Genomic DNA, 15218 nt, shown 5'->3' with positions numbered 1-15218 from the left:
TTCTTGCTGTTGCTTCCTCACATATTTTATATTTATGTAATTTCAACAGTTGACACGTTGTTTTCAAGCCCTACTACTCCGTGTGGTCGTCACTGCTCGCTGCATCATCCCACGATACAGACAACATGAGATTCCACGTGCAATGAATGACTTGTTTATATAAAACGACGGACAGCACTTTGCACCAATGAGCTCACGCCGTTGCTGTTCCATAACTTTCTCCATGGAAACCCATAGCCTTCAGCCAATCGAGTGATGTTAGGGGAGGAGACTGAATTGAGGTCACGCGGCGAGCTCTCTGATTCGCCGATGAGTCTTTGCCGTAGAAAGCCGGGGAGGAACCAACGACTACTGTGTCAACCAGTCTGAAAGCCAGAGTCCCATTGAGGTGTACTGGATGTACTAAATCAGCGTTTTATTCACTCGTCAGCTTGGCTTTTGCTTTTCGCCGTAGCCTAACGGAGAGGGGACTTTCAGTTGGACAGAACAGGTTGGTTTTCTTTTATTTTAGCCTTTCAATTGTGGTAGAAATTCATACCAGAGCCTTAAAAAAAATACGTTGCATAACTAAATTGACATTTGCGCATGCGCGGAAAGCGTGATTGCTCTACTTATTTTACTTTTATAACCAAGAAATACCGGTTGCAGTTTTCTGTGCATTCTCATAGGTGAAGAAACGTAAAATTTTGTTAAATGAGTCGTCTCTGGGTAAGCTACGCTTATTTTGTTGCGTGCTTTTAGCAATGTTGTTATTTTTACATAACTGTGTCAGTGTACCGTGCAGTGGATTGCAGGTCAACGTGTGTGTGGATTGTGACTAGCAGGTCAATGGGAGCTGGGGGGAAGGGATGTAGGCAAATATGATATTTCTTCTCCTATTATTATATTTTTATGTGCTCGAACCGTTATTTAATGTAAGTTTGGATAAGTGAGAAATGTAAAAAAGTTAGTCAGTGACTAATAATATATTTATAATAATAATATTTACTAATTGCTCAGTTTTCTTTACAAGGGACTGGGAAATCATTGGGAAAATGTCTCTGCGGTAATCACATACATGTGTACAATGAGTAAATCATTTACATTGAATAGGTACACTTATGTCATATGCGTTTGGACCTGGAATTGGTAGGAATTACTAGTCGATAAGTTGATTTCAATACTTTTCAAGGTCCCCAAAGAGGGCTGCACGTAACACACTGCACGTAACATTTTTGGGGACTTATCTCACTGTAAATATCAATATTAAGTAGGTATTAGCATTAATTATATGATCTGGTTAGAGAAGCTAGGTACTTGTTGGTAGATTAGGTAGACCTTGAAAGGTTTAGATTCCTAATCATGGCAGATATGTTGCCCCCATAGTACACAGAAACTAATTGAGGGCCCTCCTGTAAGACAAAGAGTGATTAACTCACATGTATGTGTGTGTGTGTGTGTGTGTGTGTGTGTGTGTGTGTGTGTGTGTGTGTGTGTGTGTGTGTGTGTGTGTGTGTGTGTATGTGTATGTGTGTGTGTATGTATATATATATATATATATATATATATATATATACACACACACACACACACACACAATATGTAGGCTACAGTATAAGAAGACACAGTCTAAAATAGCGTGTGTTATACCATACATTAACTGATACAGTGATGTAACTCATGTGATGATGTCATTTTGATCAAATAGCGGGGAAAGCCTTCACATGATTAGGCATGAAAATACAATCAATTATTCCCACAGGAACATTATCTATGTCTTTTTTTTCATTCATTTTCCTTTTCAAGAAAATGAGAGGAATGTTTTCCCCTTGCTTTTGCAGCTAAGAGTGAATTGCTTGCAAAAATTAACGGATAGATAGTACTCATAACTGTTTTTGTGTTATCTCTGTCTCACGTTTGATGAAAGAATACACCCGAGTTGCGGGTTACAAGAAAAAGCATGTGGTTTTATGAAACAGGGCTATTGGCTTTGTGCCAAACAAATCCATGTGACCGGAACAGGGTTGTATAATGTTAGAGATCTGTGCTAATGTGTAGATATTACTGGCGCTCACTCTGAAACGGAGTTCAGCTGGAAGCAGAAAGCGGAAGGATTTCCCGGGAGGATTTAATTCTCTGTTTTGAGAATTGCATATGTATTTGCTTACTGTGCTTGAAGGAGTTTGAAGGAGTTTTATCCTTGGATGATTTTGGTTGCTGGTGTTTCTTGTCATGTTCACAGAGAAGGGTCTCTGGTCAGTTCATGTCCATGCTGCTTGCACTTACTAGGTAGGCTCTTGTAAATGTATATTGTAAACTTAAATGGTATTTTTAAGTTTTGATTAAGAGTGTATTAACTGTCTTTTTGATAGTGTGCTATTCATAGTTTATTTTAAATTCAATCTTTTAGTTTGAACCACGTGGCAACGCTGCCGCATATCTTGTATTTAACATGGCAAATAAACTGTTCAGTTAAAGGAACTATGTCGTATCTACTGTTTATCCTGTGAAAGAGCTTTTTTTTTTCCAATGAGTTCAGCTGGTTTTTAGGTTATTTCTCGCATTTATTGTTGACTTGTTGAAGGACTTGATACCCTTCTTTATAAATCATCTGAGCTACAATGAGAAGTTCTGCCCGATAATTAGCCTTAATTCTAATTTTATGATTATGTATTACATATGCTGTGTCAGTAGATGAAACACACCACTCCTAAAGTCATGGCTTTTTTTTTTTGGTTAAAAAAGATCAAATAAAAAGTGTGTCTGTAATGATTTAAACCCTATTTGAGCTGATGTCATATTAACCTGTTGGCGCTTCTTTCTCTCACCCGATTGGCCCTCTGCGGCAGCCATTGTTTCCACTTGCTTCCACTGCTTCCACTGTTAAAATTGCTAGTGGGCCATCTACAAAGGTGGCAGTGAATGTGTAGGGGCTTGGAATTTCTACCGGGTTATTGTTTTGTAGATTTGAAAATATGAGTAACTTTCCTAAAAAAAAAAAAAACTCCCAAGTTACATAAAAATCTTATGTAAACGGTGAAGAATAGACAAGCCAGTGAATTTGCACGCTTACATAAATAGCTGCAACCTGATACTGGACAGCAAGAAAAGCTGTGAAATGGTTTGGATTTGTCTTCAGTACCTATTGTATTTCCTGTAACAAACATAAATAGCCCCAACTAATCCTGCCCCGTTGCAACATCCGCGTTAGTCCCGGTGATGTGTGTGAACTCCCAAGCTGTTTCAATCCTCAGAGTTTCATTTTCATCTCTGCAGACTCACCTTTTATGTGAGCAGTTCTTTGAAAATTTGAAAGAGATCACAGTGGCCTGAGGCTGTAATCCTCCTGGAAAGGGTAGACAACGACCAGTTTAACTGTACAGCCCATTTGAAAGATGGATGGCTCCAACCTTACTGCCTGTGTGTGAAAACGCGCTTCCTTTGTACTGTCGTGCCCTTTAGTGTTGAGTTTAAGCAGTGCTGAGATAGAAAGCTTGTCGATCAGATCAAAGTCATGGTCACTGTGGTATGATGGATTGTTTGTCATAATCCATATTGATTGCTTCTAATTTTAGCACTGTTTTCTTGGTGTTGTTATCAACAGAAGTGCACTGTATTGTAAAGGGGATTTTTACAAGTATTTTCCTTCTTTTGTTTCCCCAGTCTGCACCCCTGGTCCTAAGAGATCAACTCCATTTTCATCCCAGTGCCATACACCTCATGGCATTGGAACGTGGACGACAACTTAATTTCCCATCCTTTGCCCTTTGGCTCGTCCCTTGTATGAAGACAGCAATCCGAAGCACCATCGCGCCTCAGCTTTAGACGGGCGAGAACAGAACCGGGCAAGTCTAAGCCTTTAGGCTGAGGAAGAGCAGGAGCTTCTCTGTGACTCCATGAGCCAACGTCACCGCATGGCCAGCAGTTATAACGAGAGTTGCGGCGGGCAGGACGGGGTAGAACTCGAACCCGAGTTAGGACTGGCCTCCGAAGGGAGCGACAGCAGCCACGAGCACCCAGTCTCATTGGGCTCCCCCCATGACGACAGGAAGCGTCAACGGCAACCTTTACATGAGGATGTAGAGATGGGGGGCAGCGGCTCAAGTGGGAGTGGGACAGAATCCCATGGTAACGAGTCTCATGGCAATGAGTCTCACGGCAACGAATCTGTGGGCAGCTCAAGTGGCAATGGCAAGGATTCTGCACTTATGGAGTCTTTAGGAAGCAATAAGAGGTGAGATCCCGTCAGATGCACTGAATCATATTATTGGAGGTGGGCTTTTTTTTCTCTACCCTGGGGGGGCGGACCATGTAGGTCATGGAAGTAAGGTTCATTGAAGTTACTGAAGGCTCATTTTCTCCAACTTGAGTCATTAATGAGTCATACTTGCAGCTACATACAGCATACAAAAGCTAGCTGTAAACCAACACAATCTGAAGTTCTGCAGGATTGATTACTTACTACGAATTAAACTTTTGAAAATGAACGGGTCGGTTGAACTTCCCGGTCAGACGTCGGTGATTATGACACAGCAGCTGTTCCATTAAGTTCCGTGGGATTCTGCTTGGATCTGTGTCTGTAAGACATTTTTTATCAAGGCAAATCCGACTTAAACAAATGGGCTGCAGAGCAGTTAAAAAGTCGTCTGATGTATTACGCCATCATCCCTCGATGACGCTGCGTCACATGGCTCCTCTTTCTCCTTAATAACTCAGTTTCCTCACTTCTCCCCTTGTCTGTACATTTTAAAGCATTTTAAAACCTTTTCCATTTGTGAAGTTAAACACGGATGATATGTTTGTGGTATTCTACAACAATAAGTTTGGAAACATTTAGTCTTTTGTGTTTCCAATGTAACTGTTCTTTTACAACACTCTTTTTGTTTTGATGTATTTTTCTCTGAACACCGTGTTAAATAACATATCGTGTGTTTGGTGGTTACAGTTCCAACTCTCACAGCCCCTCCCCGCCGAGCAGCTCCAATGCCTTCAGTCTGATGAGCTCCGAGCAGGACAACCCTTCAACCAGCGGCTGCAGGTTAGCGGTGCTTTCAGTTCACAATTCCAGAAAGCTCTCAAAGGCAAACCATTAGAAAGATAAATCCCAGAACCATTCCAGTACCATCCGAGTCCTGTGCTGCTCCCCATGCTGGAAAGCTGACTGTGACATCACTGGTGAGACCTTGTCATTTTGACGCACGTGTTTCTGCCTCTGTCACATCCTACAGCAGTGAACAGTCAGCCAAAGCTAAGACACAGAAGGAGCTCTTCAAGACTCTCAAGGAGCTGAAGATGCATTTGCCTTCAGAAAAGAGGAGTAAGGGCAAGTCCAACACTGTCAACACGCTCAAATATGCGCTCCGATGTATCAAGCAGGTGAAAGGTAGGACTCACGTGTTTTGGCTTTATTTTCATGCACATTTTCTTACATTTCTTAACAGTGCTGTTATAGTGTATTGGTGATGTTACATTGACAAATTAAACGTGCTTCTTTAAAAAAAAAAAAAATTTTTAATGTGGTTGAATATTTTGTTTTGTGACGCATGCAGTGATGTGTGTTGTTTTGCTTTGGCAGCCAATGAAGAGTACTACCAGATGCTAATGAGTAATGACAGTCAGCCACCAGGGTTCGATGTATCATCTTACACCATTGAGGAAATCAACACCATCACTTCAGAATACACCCTCAAAAACACTGTAAGTATCACCACTCTTCACCATACATCAGCGGTGCTCAAGCTGAAAATTTCGGGAAAATTCCCGTTTAAAAGTTGCACAAAGTTTAGACCCTCTCCAGTGGCCACCTGTCTATCACAGGACAAACAAATATACTATTTATGCTCATACTTAAACCAATTCCGTAAGACCAATTACTTTGGTTGGTGGGAATAAGCTGCAGGCACCAGATGAGGACTTTCAGTGAAGCTCATGCCGATTCTTCACAGAAAGGCCTAAGCCCACCAGGCTCAAATCAGAAAAGCCCTTGCTGTGACACATCGGTACTAACCACTGCACCATCATGTTCACCCACTAACTTGGTGACTTTTCTTTGTCTTTATACCTGTAGGATATATTTGCTGTGGCCGTGTCTCTTATCACGGGGAAGATTGTTTACATCTCAGACCAGGCGGCCACCATTTTGAACTGTAAGCGCGAAGTGTTCAACAACGCCAAGTTTGTGGAGTTCCTGACTCCCCAGGATGTCAGCGTGTTTTACAGCTTCACCACCCCCTACCGCCTGCCGTCATGGAGCATGTGCACTGGAGCAGGTACAGGCCAAAAATGGGCTTATATCCCTTTTTGTCTTCATCTAGGTTACAGTCAGATGGTAGATTTCCGTTGCAAAGCATGTGCACGTTGCAAATCCACATGAAACATAAACCAAATCACCCACGCGTACACATGCATCTATTTTTTTCACGACCCGCCTACCTACAAACGTGGTGAGAAGCGCATTTCACATATTTCATTAACACGTTTAGCCACACATTAATGAATGCACGCCTACGCACATGCACCTGTCGCTTATTCACAGAGGATGTCATCACAATGGGAGCAGTCAGAATCTCCTGTTTACCGTTTTGTTAGGTACACCTGTGCATTTCATTACAAACCAAAGCAGCAAGCTTTAATCAACAATTACATGTACTTTTCTACAAAGTTATCATCAAAAAAAAGCGTTGAGCCTCCTCTTGTGTAAATCTTTAGGCTGTCATTCTGCTGTCTAATTCAAAAGTAGTCGATTTTTTTAGTTTGCATCAGTCCTGCTCTGTCAGAGCAGAGATCATTTGGTGTGTAAAGTCTTGCACGTGATAAGCAGCTGTATTTTTTTATTTTTTTTTTTTACATGGAACCTTTTTCTTGTGTTATCGCTACTTTTAATCTTGAGTTTTATTTCATCATTTTACAAATCCTGTATTGCAATAACCTATCCTCCCCTCCTGGGTGAGATACTCAACTCTCGGGTCCAGTGAACGGTGTTATGAATATTAACACATAACAGATTGGAAGTAGTCAAGCTTTATTATTTGATGACATATTCATCACACTCCCCTCCCCTCCCCCCTGTCTTACTCAGAGTCGTCTCCCACGGAGTGCATGCAGGAGAAATCCTTCTTTTGCCGCATCAGGTGAGTGACAGCAGCCGGAAGCTTCTTTGATGAGTTACCTGCTCAAACCAGCTCTGAGAGAGGGTGAATGAGGGGAGGGGAGTAGGTGGGAATGTCAGCAGCCGTGAGCTTTTGAACTGCACCACCATCTAGTGACCAGATGGAGAATAACAGCTGAGATTCAAAACGAAAAGAACTTGATTAAGATTTGAAAATGAGTTTACTGGTGTTGTGATATATCAGAAACTATCACTATAGGCATTTATTGCTTTAATATATTCCAAGTTCGATAAGTTACTTACTGACTTACCAAAGGTATGTTTTCTGAAAATTGATTAACTATAAAGGGTTAGAACTGGAGTTCATTAGCCTAAATTACACAATTACTTCAGTAAAAAATGGTAATTCACTATATATTGAGTTTTAACCTTGATTTACTTAACAAAACATAACATGAGGGTTTGTCTGGTGGGTACAAAGAACAAATGTTTCCTTCAAATTTATGATTCTGTAAAGAAAGTTATAAACCCCACATGTGATGTTGTGCTCAAACTAGACTGCACACCAACAGCGTGCTTATCTTGCAGTGGTGGAAAGGAACGCGAGGGGGATCTCCAGTACTATCCTTTCCGTATGACCCCTTACCTGATGAAAGTACAGGATGCAGAGCTGGCCGAAGAGCAGTTCTGCTGCCTCCTGCTGGCTGAGAGGGTGCACTCCGGATATGAAGGTGAGAACTGACGGACATGCTTCCAGATGCATTTCTTCAATTGAAATTTGAAGCTTATTCTGGTGTTCTCTCCCTCTGCAACATGTAATCATTACAAAATGATTTGATAATATTGTTTGAAAAGATATTTATATTATATTTCTTCCTTTCTACTCAGCGCCCAGAATACCCTCTGACAAACGGATCTTCACCACCACACACACACCAAACTGTGTGTTTCAGGATGTCGATGAGAGGTGGGTGAAACGAGTCGCTGGGAAACCTTTATGGAAGCTTTTTTATTTTTTTCCCGCTCATGTTTCGAGTTCATTTTGCAGTGCTGCATCACACTGAAGTAACTGTTGTCATTTCTCCAACAGGGCTGTGCCTCTGTTAGGTTACCTCCCTCAGGACCTGATCGGGACATCCGTACTTCTCAATCTGCACCCAAGTGACAGACCCTTAATGCTGGCCGTGCATCGCAAAAGTGAGAACACTTATTTAAATTCATGGGACTGAAATGAAACTGGTTATGTTCTTTAAATTGCTGAAATACATATTTAGCTACAAAGCAAGAATTTAATAATCTGAGAGGCTCAACCAATCCTTCGTGCTTTTCTGTCTCTGTCACTCATAAATAATGCATCCTGTTTCCAAACAGTTCTGCAGTATGCTGGTCAGCCATTTGACCATTCGTCAATCCGTTTTTGTGCAAGAAACGGCGAGTACATCACCATCGACACCAGCTGGTCCAGCTTCGTCAATCCCTGGAGCCGCAAGGTGTCCTTTGTGATCGGCAGGCACAAAGTCCGCATGTGAGTATTTCCAACATGTCGCTGTAGTCACAGACTTTTATTGGCTATTGATTTGAACAGGATAGATGACAGTGGTGTCTTTATGTGTTTCAGGGGTCCTGTCAACGAAGATGTTTTTGCAGCACCAGATTTCCATGGAGGGAAGATGATGGATTCTGACATCCAGGAAATAAGCGAGCAGATCCACAGACTACTACTTCAAGTAAGCTAACGCGCACAAGTCTTCAACTTGCACACAGGAGGCATTTGTCACTTCCCTTAACGGTCTTTTTTTCTCTTCAGCCCGTCCACAACATGGGCTCCAGTGGTTATGGAAGCAATGGTTCTCATGAACAACAAGTGGGCATCAGCTCGTCCAGTGAAAGCAACGGGAACATTGCAGCTGGGAACAAAGCGGAGGAGACGGGCACGACCAAGCCCAGGACCTTTCAGGAAATTTGTAAGGGAGTCCATATGCTGAAAAACCAGGACTCTCAGGTCTGCCTGCGCTCCCCCCCACTTTCACCATTGGCGTCCAAACATGAGCAGAGGAAGACCACTGACAGTAAGTCCAGTTTGTTACAGTAAAACCTGACATTCTGTGATCGCTTTAACTGACAGCTCAGTTCAGGGAGCAGCTACATGCTCTTTCCATTTCAACCAGACTTACTAAGAAAATGTAACTTATGTTGGGATAAGTGGGCTTTTCTTTCTTGAGATAAGTGTTAGATTGTTCATTTACATGCAGCACTAGATTAAACCACAACTCGGATAACAAAAAGTGAGGAATCACCACTTCTAAGTGTGTGTTCTGACATTTTCTCCCCGCTCTCTGTGCAGCATCGTCAGCAGTTCAGAGGAGTTCAGGGGTGCGTCTGAAGGACTCAGGAACCCCTCAGCATTTCAGGGACAGCACCGCAGGCAGCATGGAGGACCTCACCTGCAAAGACCAGACTGTCTGCTCCTACCAGCAGATCAGCTGCCTCGACAGTGTCATCAGGTAAAAGCTGGTGATTTTCTTCATGAACGAGGGAGGTTAAAGATCACTTGTGACTGAATGTAAGCAACTTGATGATCTCTGAAATAAATGATTTTTGGTTCCTAGGTATCTGGAGAGTTGCAATGTACCCATCACAGTGAAAAGAAAGTACCAGTTCTCATCAAACACCACCTCATCCAACTCAGATGATGACAAGAGGGGAATAGAAGATGGTATACCTCAGGATACACACACAGGTATGCAGACTTACTGCATCTGTACACATACACATGCAACCGCTCTTATCTGTGGGTTTAAATCTTGTCATGAAACAAGACAGTAATAATCTAAGGTGGTTGCTTACTTAAAAAATTCTCCCCAACTCATCCAGATTCTCTGATGCGAGACTCCCAGCCAGGCCTGTCAAACATGAAAGCACCCAAGAAGCATCATCCATCTGGGGCAGCTGCTGTGGTGGGGGGCACCCTGACACCCCTCACTCTGCACAGTAAGGCTGAGAGCGTTGTGTCAATCACCTCACAGTGCAGCTACAGCAGCACCATTGTCCACGTCGGAGACAAGAAGCCTCAGCCAGAATCTGGTGAGTTTTTAGGTTCAAGCCTTTTTAGGACGTGATAGAGAACACACACACAGAAACCGAGCTGGAGTAAAGAGCACTTTTAAACTATTTGCTGAACAATGAGATGTTTGATGTGATGTGCTACAGAGATAATCGAGGATGTGGCAGAAAGCCCGGCGCCCCCAGCTCTGCCGGTCAGTATGGTGTCTCCACCCAGCCAAGAGAAAGAGGCCTACAAGAAGCTGGGGCTTACAAAGCAGGTGCTAGCAGCACACACTCAAAAAGAAGAGCAGGCCTTCCTGAACCGCTGCCGAGAGCTCCGCAACGCCAGGAGCTTCCAGAAGGAATGTTCCTCGTATCTCCACAAACAGAGAGGTCCAACCAATGCTGAAGGTACTGCAACGTTCAAAGTTTTAAGAGTTATTCAATGTAATTATAGTTGAATTTCAGCTAATGGGAAGAGGAATTAACTCTCGGACCAGTTCAGAACTACATACATGTGTATAAGTTTAGCAAAAACAGTTTTCTCACTTCTACATGTATCCTCTCAGAATCATCAGGACTACGAAGTGCTGCCAAACAAGGCACCACAAGGCCAGAGACTGCTGCCAAGAAGGGCAACCGCAACAGGAAATCCAAAAAGCCACGAATTAAGCATCCTGATTCATCGGACAGCACTGTGTCTAACCACAAACCCCGCCCTCCCCTCCAGGGGCTCAACCAGACCTCATGGTCTCCATCAGAAGCATCGCTATCAGCCTTTAATGTCTCATACCCCACCATGGTGCCTGCATATCCGCTCTATCCCCCAACACCCACTGCTCCAGCTCAGGCCCCCCACCCGGACCCCTCTCTTTCCGCTGGTTTTGTAGAAGGGCCGAACACCCAAGCTCCACCCACCACCACTCCGTTCCCTGCGCCCATTGTTACACCTGTTGTGGCTCTGGTGTTGCCCAATTACATTTATCCCCAAATAGGACAGTTGGGTCAGATAGGCCAGCTGGGAGCTGCACCCAGACCAGCATTTTTCACTGAGCAGCCCCAGACGCAGCCCGTATACGCCACCCAGCAGCCATTTCAAGCGCCCCAGCCAACCTTCACCATGCAAACACAGCCTTCCTTCACCAGCCAGCAGCCATTTCCTGTACAGACTGCCTTTCCTCCCCAGCAGCCATTCCAAGTCGCTCAGACTCCATACACTACCCAACAGCCTTTCCAGGCACCTCAGACTGCCTTCACTACTCAGCAGCCCTTTGCTGCCCAGCCTGCTTTCGCAGTACAGACTCAGTTTGTTCCTCCAACCCCTTTTCAACCTCAAGCCTTCCCTTACACCATAGCCCCCGAACTCCCCAAAGCCCCGGCAGTCGATCCCAGAGGGAGTGCGGTCTCACGATCCTCCACCCCTGCCTCCGGGGTGCGGGAGCCCACCACATCACCTCCACTGTTTGAGTCCCGCTGCAGCTCGCCGCTGCAGCTGAATCTGCTGAGCATGGAGGAGGGGCAGCGCTCGGTGGAACGTCAGGACAGCGCTGTGCTCTCTGCTGGAGGGCAGGGCAGCAGTTCAGCAGTGTCAGGGGGACTGGGGGCAGCAGGGGAAAAGAACGGAAGTACAGCCAAGATTGAGAATCACCAACAGGTAAGAGCCACAGTTTGCCAGTAGCCTAAAAGTTACTCTAATTTACACATGCTTGCACTAAAAAGCTACCACAGCACCTGATGATAGAAGTAACTTATCTCTCTTATCGCTGGTTTGTTTCAGGTGGAATCTCCTTGTGATGGGGGTCAAAGTGACGGTAACTCCTCATCCAGTGATCTGCTGGACATCCTGCTGCGGGAGCATGAGGACTCGCATTCTGGCACTGGGTCAGCCACCTCCGGCTCAATGGGCTCAGGGTCAGGGTCCGGATCCGGCTCCGGCTCCGGTTCAGGCTCCAACGGCTGTCGTACCTCGGCCAGTGGAGCCTCTGGCAGCAGAACAGGTCAGCTGAGAAACATCCAAGCTCAGAAAGAGTTTTGCCCCATTTTGGGCACAATGTGGTCAGTAGTTTTTAACTAATGTAAAAACAAAAACGCTAATTTATATCTTTTCCCATGTGTGCAGGAAGCAGCAACACTAGCAAATACTTCGGCAGTATTGACTCCCTGGAACATGATCCTAAAGGGAAACCAAAAATGCCTGGGGAAGGAGCCTCTGAGAGCAGCAAGTCACAGGCCAAAGCCTCAAGTCAGGGGGACGGGGAGAATTTAATCAAATACGTTCTCCAGGAGCCACTTTGGCTGCTGATGGCCAATGCTGATGACAAGGTCATGATGACATATCAAATGCCATCTCGGTGAGTTACCAATGGGATTTAAGTCTTTTTTTTTTTTTTAAGGGGAACAGACTTGATGCAATCACTGCCATGTAATTTATGAATAATTTTTGTGCTCCAAATTGAATCACTTTCAGTAAACCAATAAATATCTCTTTTAACCGCCTGGCAAACAGGGATATTCAGAGGGTTCTGAGAGAAGACAAGGAGAGACTGAGGCAGATGCAGAAGAGCCAGCCTCATTTCACCTCAGATCAGCGACGAGAGCTCGTGGAGGAACATCCCTGGATGAGGAGGGGAGGTCTACCTGCAGCTATCAACGTGAAGGTGAGGAACCCACACAGTGCATGCGTTTCCGAAAACAGCAGAGCAACTAGAAATGGTCCTTAACGTGCATGCGTGTTTGTGCAGGAGTGTGTGTACTGCGAGGACGCAGCAGCCACACACATCGAGGAGGACCTGCCGGACATGGACATGGGCGAGATGGGTCAGGAGCTGCGCCGAGAGGGCCTGAGCACCCAGAGCCAATCAGAGGAGCCTCAGCCGCAGCCGGATTCAGGCTCCTGAACATTAACACGGCCAGCAGGAGGACATAGTCATCCAGACATGGACCCTCAGAATGCACACATACATGCACATGTTATGGATGTGTGCCTGACCGTCTTGACAAACGCACGCAAACACACAAACGAGCAAGAGGACTGTGTTGCCAATTTGATGGATGCGTGTTAAGATGGTGTGTTCATGTGTGTGTGCTGGTTGCAGCACTGCCACTGAGGTGCGCTTCTCCGGGCGCCCTTACAAGGAGGCAGTAGTGCTCTATGAGGTCTTTGCAAATACGACCCTCATATAGAGTTTCTGCCATTCTACGCACAACCACGCTGTCTCCGAAATGACCCCGGAGCAGTGTTTTTTTTTTAATGTAGTCATTTCCCATCCTCTCTCTCTCAGAGGCAAAGTTTTTTATTTTTTATACAAATCCAATGAATGACGAATAGACATCCTCTGAACAGCTTTCTTTGTTGGTTGGATTTTTAGGAAATTTATTTTTGCAAAAAGGTTCCTTATCAAGCCGCCCAGCACTGCTGTTACCATGCTGTGCTACCCCACATCATGTTTGTGTTTTCTCGATACACCACACGGTCGCGTTCGAAAACCTTTAATTCCAGGCCTACTTGCCTTGTTTTCCCATCAATATTTATGTAGAATAGTTGTGCTGCTCTTTGGATGGAGTCGGCCCGGTCAAAAGAGCTGGCACTCGCACTTTTGTGTCATAAATAAGTTCGAATGTCACCACCCTCTCTAAGCATCATTGTGTACAGCAGTGGTCGCACTTGACTCTGCAGGACACGGACTGGCGTAAATGCGGAGTATAACTGTTCTCAGTGGTGACAATCTGATACATAAATCTATTCATTACAGTTTATTATTTATTTTGAGTAGATAGTGTGAGTAGCATAGTTTTTTTTTAAGCTAAAGCCAAATAATTACCGCTATAGAGAAATATATTAACACTTACACGCTTTGACAGAAAATGCTACAGGACCTTTAAAGTCACTTTTGAAGCTGAAGCTGACTTTTTCCAGTTTCTCCTGAAAACAGCATAGGTGCTACAAGGAAGCGGGCGGCGTTACACACTGAGAAGCTGCCAAAGTATTTATTTTTTAACGTGAAACACTCGGCAGCAGAAAACCGATACATACGTTGTACGGTTGTTAGGATTGGTGTTTGTTAAAAGAAAGAAAGAAAGGTATCAAGCTTAAGAGCTAAACGAATGTGGGATAGTTGTTTCCATGCAGTTTGGAAAAATTCTCAACAAATGTTCTCATTTGAAATAAAGCAGCACTACAACATAATGTCACTTTCGGAACAAATTTGCTCGAATTTCTACATTATGCAACGTTACAGGGTCTCCACTTGAACACTTTTCAGATGCTTTTTTCCTTTTTTTTTTTTGGTCAATTATCTGTTTTTAGATGGAAAAATACAAAGTAAGACTTCTTAGATAGTTTTTCCCTGCATTTTTTTTGTGTGTGTTTTTGAGTGTTAGAATATTTTTTTGCGCCAACTCTTAATATTTTGATTTTGAAAGTGTGTTGTTTGTGTGCAGCAATCTGGATCCTTGAGTACTGTGAAAGCTTCTGTTTAACACGGTGTCCGACTCTTAAGGCCATTATCGAGTGTCGGCACTGTTGTCTGCAGTACGGTGGGAAAGCAGCATTACAAGTGTAGCAAAATAGGAGGATCATGCTTCCTCAGTAAGCTTCTCGTGAAAGCAAAAGACAGGAGACGGTTGTAGAAGCAATCTAGCAACCTTGTCATCTAGCATGAAGTATTAAGGAGACTGTGGGACTGGGAACAACTATGGTGCTGACACAGAAATGCAGGGGCTGTGAATATAACACAGACTGGACCAATAGCATCTCATTGACTTAGTTAATTTTCATGTTGTTGTTTTTTTTGTTTGTCTTTTTTAATGTCATCTTGTAACTTTTTTTATTCTATTTTTCTATTTTTCTTGTGTGTATGCGTGTTAAATTTTATTTGAATGATGGTAAGAGTTTCTGAGCATCATTGGGGACGAACCCTACCTCTGATAAATCCCAGGTCATGTTACTGTAAGCAGAACATAGCATGCCTAATATATGCATGTGGGCAAAGCGCAATAGACAAAGCGGTCAGACACTTAAGTGATAACTGAGCGATGGGCTGCCTCAATCTGGCAGATGTGTGTGTGTGTGTGTGTGTGTGTGTGT

General features: G+C 43.9%; 1 protein-coding gene across 1 annotated transcript; it reads left to right on the top strand.

Moving 5' to 3' along the window:
* Positions 1-352: 352 nt before the first annotated feature.
* LOC142388579 (period circadian protein homolog 2-like) lies at positions 353-15218 on the top strand. The gene is made up of 22 exons (XM_075473996.1): positions 353-490; positions 3643-4213; positions 4925-5017; positions 5208-5362; positions 5555-5676; positions 6047-6248; positions 7058-7109; positions 7676-7818; positions 7976-8054; positions 8178-8284; positions 8459-8612; positions 8706-8814; positions 8895-9156; positions 9432-9591; positions 9697-9827; positions 9962-10171; positions 10298-10543; positions 10702-11786; positions 11910-12129; positions 12252-12483; positions 12639-12789; positions 12874-15218. The coding sequence occupies exons 2-22, from the start codon at positions 3876-3878 to the stop codon at positions 13027-13029; spliced, it is 4407 nt and encodes a 1468-aa protein (XP_075330111.1). The 5' UTR covers positions 353-490; positions 3643-3875; the 3' UTR covers positions 13030-15218.

Source organism: Odontesthes bonariensis, chromosome 9 (assembly GCF_027942865.1).
Source record: "Odontesthes bonariensis isolate fOdoBon6 chromosome 9, fOdoBon6.hap1, whole genome shotgun sequence".
Lineage (NCBI taxonomy): Eukaryota > Metazoa > Chordata > Actinopteri > Atheriniformes > Atherinopsidae > Odontesthes > Odontesthes bonariensis.
Note: the sequence above shows the minus strand (reverse complement) of the source record. Positions and strands in the feature narration are given on the sequence as shown.